Source organism: Pleurodeles waltl, chromosome 5, assembly GCF_031143425.1.
Source record: "Pleurodeles waltl isolate 20211129_DDA chromosome 5, aPleWal1.hap1.20221129, whole genome shotgun sequence".
NCBI classification, from domain to species: domain Eukaryota; kingdom Metazoa; phylum Chordata; class Amphibia; order Caudata; family Salamandridae; genus Pleurodeles; species Pleurodeles waltl.
In genome coordinates, this window is record NC_090444.1 from 1,673,679,485 (window position 1) to 1,673,691,395 (window position 11,911).

The 11,911-nt window shown below is 43.9% G+C and overlaps 1 protein-coding gene across 1 annotated transcript in view; it reads right to left on the minus strand.

Moving 5' to 3' along the window:
• Window positions 1-5,800: 5,800 nt before the first annotated feature.
• APOB (apolipoprotein B) overlaps window positions 5,801-11,911 on the minus strand; it is a 60,497-nt gene continuing 54,386 nt past the window's right edge. The window contains exons 27-29 of the mRNA XM_069236006.1: window positions 11,257-11,371; window positions 10,459-10,642; window positions 5,801-7,759 (exon numbers count right to left, since the gene is read on the minus strand). Of these exons, the coding sequence (XP_069092107.1) occupies window positions 5,963-7,759; window positions 10,459-10,642; window positions 11,257-11,371 (2,096 nt within the window). The 3' untranslated portion in view covers window positions 5,801-5,962. The remainder of the gene's footprint in view (window positions 7,760-10,458; window positions 10,643-11,256; window positions 11,372-11,911) is intronic.

Below are 11,911 nucleotides of genomic sequence, written 5' to 3' on the forward strand. Positions count from 1 at the left end.
AGGAAGGACATGTACTGGTGTGTTTTACATGTCCTGATAATGAAATACTGCCAAATTTGGTGTTCACTAATGCAGGGCCTATCTTTCCCATAGATTAACACGGGGACTGCTTTAAATATCTTTTAAGTGTAGTTTCCCATTGGGAGCAAATAGAGATATGGGGATTGAGGTGTCTGTTTGAAAGTGCAACTTACAGAAAGTGGAAATTTTCTTGCTTAACCATTCTGTGCCTCTTCCTGCCTATGGAATCCACGTCTGGGTCAGACTCACAGTTGGGCTGTTTGTGAATTCCCTCTAGACAGTGACACAAAGGGAGCTGAGGTGTGTCCTGCATATCCCGATTAGTCTTCCTGGGCTAGAGTGGGGAGGGAGAGGCTAACACCTGAAAAGGCTGTGCCTGTCCTCACACAATGCAGTCTCCAACCCTCTGGTGTATGTCTGGGGCCAGGGCCAGGCAAGGCAGGATCTTGTGAACAACATACACTTTCCTTTGAAGTTTGCCGACTTCAAAGGCAGAAATTAGTATAAGTAGTGGACCCAAAACCCCAGATTTGTAGAACACTTCTGGATCAAGAGGTACCTCTGCCAAGGAGAAGAGACGAAGAGCTGGAAGAGGAGTATTGCCCCTTTGCTGTTTGTGCTTTTCTGGGTTGGCCTGCAGTTGCTGCTTCTGCATTAAAGAGAACAAAGACTGGACTTTGCTGTGTATCCTGCTTGTGAAGTTTCTCCAAGTTCTTTGACTGAGCTTGCCTCCTGTTAAGAAGTCTCAGGGACATCAAAGACTTCACCTACCAGCCTCTGGGTTCCCTTGCTGTGGACCCTAACTCACCAGGTGGTGCCTATTCCATTTCTTGGCCATTGGGAGTGAAAGCTAGCCTAAAAACAAGAAGAATCAGGTGCACCGACTCCAGGCAACTCCAGGACTGACTGACAGCTGCTCCACAGCCATTGTGCATAGTTGTCCCCAATATACTGCTTTGTCTGAACAGGTAACTGGAACTTAGTGACATTCAAGAACTTGATAGCTGCACCAATCAGATCCTTTATTTGTTCATAGTATTCCTTCATGAGAGAGGGAAACGTGCAGAGAGGAAGAGAGCCAGTTGGAGGGGATGAGTGAGAGAAGTGGAGAGGAGTAGGAGGGAGGAAATCGAGATAACAGAGGAAGAGAAGAAGAAAGACAAAAGAAGAAGAAAGACAAAACACAGAGATGGGAAACAAGGAGTGCTAGAGCTTGAGAGACACAAAGAGATAGAAAGAGAGATAGGAGTAACGGAGAAATTAGGAGAAAGGACTGTCAACATTTGAAAGAGTTAAGTATAGACACAGTATTTGGAATTTGGGACTTTTCCATAGTGGGAGAGATAATTACAGGGTAGCCCACAGACTAGGGGAGAGTTTAGGCTTGATACACAGTGAAATACATTAAAAAGAATAGATCACTTTGGAGTAGGTCAGAGGTTGAGCTCACTTTGGTGACCTAGACACTCAGGGCCTCTTTATGAGTCTGGCAGTCCATGGACCACCAGACTCACAGTGGCGGGCAGACCGTCGCAGTAGTGGTGGTCCGCCCGCCATATTATGACCATGGTGAAGATGCAATGGTGGAAAGACGTCACCGTCAGGCTACCACCACCAGGAAGCCTGGCCGTCTCTGGGCGGTTTACACCATCTGGGAAAGGCTGGAGGAATGGGTGACTCGGGCCCCCATGCACAGCCCCATTGTGCATTTCATGCCTGAATTATGGGCAGTGAAATGCACGACGGGTGCTGCTGCATCCACCACAGCGCCACATTGGCACCGGCTCCTTTAGGAGCCGGCGTCAATTTAAAGGCCCTGTTTCCTGCCAGCCCAGCGGGAAAATCATAATAGGGCCGGCGGGGGCTTCACCGCACTGGCGGTGAAGTGGCGGCTATGAGTTTGACGGGCGGCAGTGCCACACACCGAACTCATAATGACCCCCTCAGTCAATGCCTGGGAGTAAAATGGGCACGCAGACGCCCACTCAGAGTTACAGGGAGGACAGCGATGGGAAATCAGGGGCATGGTGAGGAGAATAAAGAGTATTTATTGGCACTACCCTCCCACTTCTGATTGCATCAGGCAAAAGACTCCCTTCTGCAAGAGTATGTCTGCCAGGGTCAAAGGACAATCGACTCCACACCAAGCATCTACGTCTTCTTTGTGCTTCCTGTGTTTTTATTATTAAAAAACAGATCCAATACCCGAGACCAGGGGCCACGTTGTTCAGTTCACTGTTTTCATCACAATATAGATTGTCAACAAATGACTCTAGGACCCACAAACAGAGGGTTGGCACCTGTCACTTTTTTTGGTTTTTCTAACAAAGCCCTTACTGGGGCATCACTGGAGTGGGACAGTTGTGCCCATCGAAAGGGTGATCTTACATGAGGTGAGTTTAACTAAAAGCAGAGATGCTGTAGCATCAACAGTATACGGGCTGGGGAACGTAAAGGGCCAGTCTACAATAATGCAATGAAAAGCCATTTAGGAATGAAACCTCTCTCACAATTTGGGACCCTGTGAATGTACAGTGATGGAGGGAATGTGTTTTAAATCTGATAATCTTAAATATGTAGATGTTGATTACCAATTATAAAGGGGAAAGGAAGGCTCTGAAATGACATATTGTTCACCTGATAGGGTCTTCACTGTGATTTATTGGAAAAAGAGACTATGGGGGTCATTCTAACATGGGCGGGCGGCGGAGGCCGCCCGCCAATGTTCCCCCGTCAAAATACCGCTCCGCGGTCACAAGACCGCTGAGGGTATTTTGAGATTTGCCCTGGGCTGGCGGGCGGCCGCCAAAAGGCCGCCCGCCAGCCCAGGGCAAATCTACCTTCCCACGAGGACGCCGGCTCCGAATGGAGCCGGCGTAGTGGGAAGGTGCTACGGGTGCAGTTGCACCCGTCGCGTATTTCAGTGTCTGCTTTGCAGACACTGAAATACACAGTGGGGCCCTCTTACTGGGGCCCCTGCGGCACCCCCTACCGCCATCCTGTTCCTGGCGGGAGACCCGCCAGGAACAGGATGGCGGTAGGGGGTGTCAGAATCCCCATGGCTGCGGAGCGCGCTCCGCAGCCATGGAGGATTCACCCGAGCAGCGGAAAGTCGGCGGGAGACCGCCGACTTTCCGTTTCTGACCGCGGCTGAACCGCCGCGGTCAGAATGCTCGAGGGAGCACCGCCAGCCTGTTGGCGGTGCTCCCGTGGTCGGTGACCCTGGCGGTCACCGGCCGCCAGGGTCAGAATGACCCCCATAAACGTGGGCACCTACATGAAATCATAGGTTTCAAAGTATAAGATTACAGCTAATTACCCAATGCCTTGCCCCCGCTACTTCTAAGAGAAGGTCTCTGGTGGAGATTTGTTTGAAGGAGACTTTGGGAATAGGAAACTCAAAATGGTATCTGTCCTGTACAATATACAACCATTCAGACACGCCTGGAATAAACACAAAACATACATAAATTGAATTTGACTCTGAATGCTTATGTTTTTTAGTTAACAATATTATGTTAACAGAAACCATGGAACAATGCTAAAAATATCTCACAGTCCTCGAACACAAAGCTCTATTTCCATAAAGACCTAAAAAGTACATAACAAAGAGATTTCAACCAGGACATCCACCACAGCCAACAGAAGGAGAGGATACAAATAGAATGAAAACCCTCATTTTTCAGCAACCTAGAGTAATTTTGAGAATTAAAAGAAACTGGCGTAGAAAACATTCAATTATCTCCAACCCATTCAGATATTAATCTAAATTGCACTTTCCTATTCTTGAAATGTGTTTGCCTATGTCCATATTTCAGGGACACCAATCAACTAAAATGTATTTGCACCAATTTAAAGTTTAAACCCTCTTCTCACTTTCAGAACCCTGTCTCTGCCAAGGTTCTGAAATCTACTGCCACCTTTCCTGACTCTTATTGGACTAAACTGATCAGCTCCTCACTTGTTAAAGGGGATAACTCCCACTGTCTAAAAATAAGGCAGGTCTCACTACTGCTAAAAAACGGGTTGCAGATCAGGAAGATTTTAACAACTTCTATTCCATTTCTATAGTACATTCTCTTGCCAAATCCTTGGATGTCTCACGGAAACCAACATAAGTAAAATAACCTTTTTTACAATTGTCAAACAGCACAGACACTGTGCTCATTCAAGTAGTGATCTGAACACCCTCAACAAGCATGACTCCTGCTTTCTACTTCTTCTAGATCCCTCAGCTGCTTTTGATCAAATGGTATGGAGTATGTCAATTTTCAGGTGGTATTCCTCCTAACAATATAACTGGACGCTACAAATGTAAGTCTCACTCTCCCACAAATTGTGGCCTGGACAATGCATTTGTTACTTATTTTTTACTGTAACGATATTTGAAAATAGTGAGCTTTATCTGCCCACCCACTCCCAACACCATGCTTCAAGTATGGCCTGAGTAGGTGATAAGTGAAAAACCTCAGCTTTTTGGAGGAAGTGGTAAATACTCTCTCTGTCAGTGGAGAATTGTTTAGCTAAATTACCTCCGCCATAGGGACAGTGTGGCATAAGTAATTCAGGCCCATATTTATACCTTTTTTGGCCGCATTTGCGTCTTTTTTTACGCAAATGCGGCGCAAAAAAGTATAAATATGGGCCTCAGTTACATACAGAGGTAATTCAGTTGGAGCATTCCTGACTAGAGGACAATCTTCGAATGGTGGATTTGTCATTTCATCAACAAACAGTATATTCCATGACGACCCAACTCCAATATCAAACCACATGACTTCTGTATTGCATACTCCAAGGAGTGAAATAACGATACATTACGGTGCTTTTTACCTAGCGTGGCGGAGCCTTCTGTGGCAGGATGCTGTAGAAGCTTTGCTGGACCTTTTAAAAAAATATTCAGCTACTATTCTCCTACTATTACACCCCTTTTAGGGGATTTCTCATACACAATTTGTTTGCAGCAGTGTCACAATTTCACTATATAGAAATCAGTACATATAGGGGGTCATTCTTACTTTGGCGGGCGGCGGAGGCCGCCCGCCAAAGTAACCCCGTCAGAACACCGCACCGCGGTCGAAAGACCGCTGCGGTGATTCTGAGATTTGCCCTGGGCTGGCGGGCGGCCGCCAAAAGGCCGCCCGCCAGCCCAGGGCAAATCAACCTTCCCACGAGGACGCCGGCTCAGAATTGAGCCGGGGTAGTGGGAAGGTGCGACGGGTGCAGTGGCACCCGTCGCGTATTTCAGTGTCTGCATAGCAGACACTGAAATACTTTGCGGGGCCCTCTTACGGGGGCCCCTGCAGTGCCCATGCCATTGGCATGGGCACTGCAGGGGCCCCCAGGGGCCCCGCGGCACCCCCTACCGCCATCCTGTTCATGGCGGGTTTCCCGCCATGAACAGGATGGCGGTAGCGGGTGTCTGAATCCCCATGGCAGCGGAGCGCGCTCCGCCGCCATGGAGGATTCAGAAGGGCAGCGGTAAACCGGCGGGTGACCGCCGGTTTACCCTTTCTGACCGCGGCTGAACCGCCGCGGTCAGAATGCCCTTCGGAGCACCGCCGGTCTGTCGGCGGTGCTCCCGTGGCCGGTGACCCTGTCGGTCACCGGCCGCCAGGGTCAGAATCAGGCCCATAAGTTCTTAGAAGTTTTAGAAAGACAGGCAACGATGTGGTCATGGTGAATGAAATAATGCACAGCATGAGAATGCAGCAAAATCTGGAATAGACTATTCGGGTATTTTATATATTTTATGATATAACTATGCTTGCGAATAATGATGCACAAGGATGACAACGTTTTTTTTTTATTTGAAACCAAGTTGGTGATTTTTTAATACATATAACATGTTTTAACACGTGCACATTGAGTGAATTTTAGTAATCTTTAAATATAAGCTACTAAAAACATGTAATTCTGCTTAGTTATTGTCTTTTTAGTTTTATAAACGTTGCTGGATATTTTCAATGATTTGCTGAACACTAAGCTTTCCTTCAGCAAGCTGCTGGTCAATAAACCCTTGCAGTTCTTCCCATTTCTTGGAACTTTGGTCTACACCATCCTGAATCAATTTTCTGATTATTTCCATTTTCTTGCTTATCACCTCATCTCTCAGTTTGGGAACCTCATTGAATGACTGCCATTTAAATGGGTGTGGTACATCTACTTTCAGCTCTCCTTTGCGTGTAGCTATGTATGGCTTGACACTGTCAGTGGCCGCTGTCTGCATACTTTGGAGAAGCTGCATAATATACTCAATGAAAGAGTTGTATTTCTCAATTGACAGATCAATTAATCGTGTTGCTTCAGCAATAAACCTGTCATAGGATTCAGCCAACTGAGTGTAGACCTCCTGCAGCTTTGCTTTCAGATAGTCATTGAAATTTGCTGCATTTTCTTTGGCAGAGGCAGACCAATCACGGATCTTATCTTGAGTGAGGTTGGTCAGTTCTTTCATCTTCTTTTTTCCTTTCCCTTCCGCATCAGTTACCAGATCATTAATAAGGTCATAGTACTCTTTCCCATATGTTTCTAAGAATTCTTTCAAATTATTGATCACACGCAAGGCCAGATTATAGCTCTCCTCAATGTATTTTGTGTACAAGTCTTTCACAGATATCTGCTGGAGCAGCTCAGCCACCTTCTCTTCCACTTCATAGTATTTTACTGACCATCCAACTATGTTAGGATCCCAGTACTCTGCTCGCAATGTTTTCATGTAAGCTAGGAGCTGCTGTAGCTTCTCTGAAATATCTTGCAGCACTCTCTGGCTCATCTCACGCATCTGAGAGGCAAATTCTTCCATATCTCCTACAAAAGCTTCAAGTTGCCGACCATAGTCTGAGTCTATGACATTTCTGTACATCTCCTGAGCTTGTATGTTGACGTTTTCATATTTAATGCTCTTCAGAGATTGGAAGATGACTTCCACCCTTTTGAAGGTTTCTTGCAAAAATTGGCTAATTTGTTTGAGCTTATCTTCCCAGTTGATTTTTTTAAGTGTGTTCAATGCCTTTCTGAGTTTCTGCTGGAAGTCTTTCAGAAGTTTTTTAATCTGCTCAATCACTTGCTTGCCCTGGATGTTTGTTTCTGTACCTGGAACGGTTATTTCTAACTCAGTCACATACTGAATCAGAGCATCTGAATATTGTTGTGTTTTTTGGATCAGCTGCTCCACAGCCATTGTGTAAAGTTCTTCCCCGGTGTACTGCTTTGTCTGACCAGGCAACTGGAACTTAGTTACTTTCAAGAACTTGATAGCTGCAGTAATCAGGTCCTTTATTTGTTTTTGGTACTCCTTCATGAGATTAATCGAAGTATCAAAAAACAATGCTCTGATCTGCATATAGTCTAGCGGAGATGCTTGATCTTGATACATCTGCTCAGCCTTATCTCGTACACTGTGGTACTTTTCTTCAGCTTTGCTGGCTGCGGCACGTAGTTTCTGTTCGAAGTCATCAATCTGGTTAGTAGCCACCTGGTATGCTTCATCAATGCTATTTCCGATGCTATTCTTCATCTTCTGAGAGGCCGACTTGAGGTCCATGCCTAGATGTTCATTGTGGTATTTGTTTACAAAGTTATAGATGGCATCAGACATCTGAGGGAGTTTGTCTTTTGTGCCTGACAGTATGTCTGCTGCAGCTTCTTCTTTCCAGTTGGTTTTAATCTGAATCTGTTCAGGATTCTTTAGGGATATTTCACTCTTCAGTATGGCTAGGTCCTTTCCAGGTGAAGACTGTAAAGAAGACAAGAATCGCTGTAAGATGAATTCCAGAATGAGTCAATATATTGTGCATGCAAGGTGAAAATGAAGGTAGCTCCTATTAGTACAATATCGATGCCTGTGAAACAAGGCATAATGGGCCTCTCTCCATATAAGTGACATTTTGACTACAATAGGAGGGGATCTCTGAAAAACTTGGTATCTCTCCGAAAAATGTAAAAATAATAGCCACACCATCCCCATTTGCGGGCTTTGATTTCTTTGCTGGGTGAAAATGGAATTTGATGCCCAACCTTGTGCTCTGCTAGTTGCTAGCTTTTTCCCAAATTCACTGACTGATCAAGCACCTGTCAATGCACTCAATTACTATAAGACACACGTGAAACTGAAAGAGATTATTAGCAACTTTGTAAACTTTGTTCAGTTGGAGGCAACCCATTCTGATAAAAGATGTTGCTGGCTGTTGACATGGAAAATCAGCTCAGTGATAAAGTGGCATTGCAGTACTGAATTTTGTATCTCATTAAAATCCAGATTAAACTTCCCTATTCTAAATTATGTAACTGATGTTGGTCTTGGATCATGTAAAATGGGAGTCATGTAGGAAAAAAACATATGCCAGACTGTGTGTGTGCTTATGGGAGCAACTAGGGTACAGGAGAATGCTGCATTGTGACTGTTCTCATCCTACAGTTTAAGAAGTGAGGACCCAGTTCACCAGGCTTTTTCTATGAGTAGTTGTATCTTATTCATGTCTTTGGTGTCAATTACATGTGGATATGAAGACTTGATTCATGGAAAAAGAACAATGAGTTATGGTGTTTAACTCCAGGTTTAGCTCTGACTCCTTTATGGATTTCCAAGAGTAAAACATGCTTTGTGACTATAACACTTTTTTTCATGAGTAAACATGTCTTATTCCTAGAAATGTGTAAATATGTCACCGTTAAAATGTGAGTCACTTGCAACAGCTTATTACTATGCTGCACTTTTGGAATTTAGCTCAGTGGTCTGCAGGATCAGAACAGCCATCCATGAGCGATGGGTGTCTTTCATGAAGCATGCGCGTGGCACAAGGTGGTCCTTTGCAGATCATGGTGTTTTCCTCACCTGGGACATCATACAAGAGATGTGTTTGTGCCAACGCAGATGTCTGGAGTGGACACCAATTTGCATGCACCTCACATGCACCACGTCTTTCTGGAGAACTCTCTGGTCTCTCATGGTGCTTTTCCTTGCAATTGGAAATGTGTTTTACTTCAGCCCATGTCAGCAAAAATTCACTTTTCTAAGATGACTTCTGTTCAAATGTCCCTAGCAGAAACATGAACTGACACATTTTGTTTCTCCCCAAACTGTCATGGGTGTGGCAACTGTCAATGGTATTGTTAATCCCCAGCTTATCATGGCTGCTTTAGGCCCTGTTTCATGTCACACCTAATTCCTGTTATACTCTTTATAAAGAATTGGCACACTCTCTATGTACCATGTATGATAAATGCTCCAGTACATTTTGTCACTGAGTGCTTTGACCTCATGACAGATGTTATCTCTTATGTTTTCTTCAGGGGTTTTTACTAGATACAGTATTTCATCATCAGCTCCTTCTCTGGGATTTCTGGGCTAGTTGGATCCAGTCCTCATATACTATGGTTCAGGGTCTGTGAATGCTAGGCTCCTCTACAATTCACAATCTTAAATTTCCAATTAGTGATCCTTCAATGAGCCACCTATAGCTTTGACATGACATACAGATTTGTTAAGCAACGCAGTGGCCACAGGAGGGAGTCATCCTTGGTTCTAGAGGCTTTGACATGAGAAGAAGGTGCAAATGACACCAATATGATATACTTTGCTAACTAGACCTGCATATCCAGGTTTATTTCACATTCAAGGCACCAGTAAAAGACAACTACTTACAGATGAATCTTGAGAATAGGGCTCTAAAAGGTTTAACTGCTGTAGACACATTGAGCAAAGCTTGGAATATTAGATTGTGGGCAGTGCTCTATTTACACACAATCATGTTATTTCTTTATGGTGTTACTATAAGTGCTGTACTCTAGCCAATCATTATCTTTATGTGGCACGCCTTGTAACTACAAACTATTAGGCTACCATTCAGTGTAACATGTAACAGCCTAGATATGTATTTGTTATATTCTGCTTTACTTGTTAGAGTCCGATGTGCCCACTACGAATTTAGAACCTCAGTTTTTCACATTATTTTCAATCTGGGCCTGAAAGGTTGCAGTAAATAGGTAACATCTTTAACGTATCGTGAATAAAAAAAAAATGTTTTGGTACGTTACTAAGATTCTTACTTGTGCATCTGTTTAATTCAAACTGTTCGAACCGTATAGCAGGGCCAAATGGAGATCCTGACGTACAAGATTACCAAAAGAGGGCAGTTTGCAAGTTCTAGAAACCATTTCTAAGCTGTCAGTGTATTGGATGTCAGTGTGAAGTTAAATTTGAATCCCTACTGTCAAAGGCACAGGCGAAAACCTGGACAGAGCCAGGATTCTCCATGCTTGACTAATGGTAAGCCCTTGATCTCCCATGCATTAGTTAATAGATGTATACTTGTATTTACTTTTAGTGATTTAGATTCCATTGTATGCACTTTTATACTTTTTCTCTAACTTTTTCTTGATCGTCTACCCTAAATTGGCAAAATATACAAGACGCAGAAGATTGTGTGCACTTACGGGTGTGCGACTGTATACTTTGGCTCTGATGACGCTGGTGTCCTTTTCAATAATCAGACCCAGAGTGCCGGCGGATGGTGAAGACACAGATGAGGAGATCTTATTGCCTTCGTGCTGGCAGCGGACTTGGACATCGGCAAATGTAGGACTGGTGATGTCCATTCTTATTGAATGGCTTGGAACCCTGAAGAAGAAGAAGAAGAAGCTAAATGAACGTAGGTAACAAACGGTGTACTTACCCGAGGCTGTACTCGATGCATTAGTGAGAGAGAACCTTTTTTGCGGTTACTATTTGCTACATTGATTTGCACATAAATGACAATTAATAGCATTTACCAAGCTGCAAATACGAGCCACAAACTTTGCTAAACCAATGCCAATCTGTATTGCACGATTTCTCCATTAAGCAAAGCAATGATGTTTTGGTCGTTGAGACATGAAAATGTTTTCCATAAGGGTAAAAACAGACAAAACTCTTGGTAGACTATTGTCAGAAATCTAAATCACCTATGAATGATTTTGCATATGTGGTACAATTTGTCAGTAAAATTAACCCCACCCGCTAGTAACAATTGTCAAAAGAAATTGAAAGAAATTGATTTTTCCTCATGAATGGTTTTGGTGTTCTAACTCTTATCAAGTAAACCTAATAATGTAATGAAATCAGTATGCTCTATATTTATAGTGCAGTCTTTAACTTTCTAAAAAATATTTTTTTTAATTGCCAACTCACCTGCGATGGTGAATATGTGGCCTCCATTTTCTCTGTATAATGTACAAACAAATAAAGCAGTTTACCTCAGGCCATCAAAGGCGATGTCCTCCTGCCAGTCAGCACTCAGATCAAGATGTGAAAGAGTTCCTTTGCCACTGAGTTTCAATGTGCTGCCCTCCATTGTGCCAGAAGCAGTAGCTGAAGAAAATAGGGCAGGTTTATGAGTTTTACAAAGCACTTTATTCATGTTCTTCTGTTTTAAATACACTCATTATCAAACCTGACATAGGAGCTCTCAATAATGGGACTCTTTTCCCTCTGAGCACAGGTTGGGTTTATCCAAATTGTCACTGAAAATCTGCAGATGGAATGCTCCCATAACTGAATGCTGCACCTTGAGCGCTCTCCTACAAGCTGGTCTCATGGATTAGATGTGCAAGGGAGAAATTCACAACATGGCCTTTCTTATTCGCCTTTACTTGCTTCAGTTACTCTCCCCTTTCTCTCCACCCTCATTCCTCAGGCCTGACCTCCCTCTTTCAGTTATTGCTTTATGTTTTTTCAAAAATGCGGTGAACCCTCATCCTCCCACTTTTCTCCACCACCTTTTGCAGACCTGTCTGAAATAAAATGTGTGCTCTCCACTTACAAGGAAAGCGTGGAGAGTAAAACCTCTGCATGCAGCCAATGCCACAGACAGCCTCACTGACAGCAACACTGCAGACCCATGGAAGGATA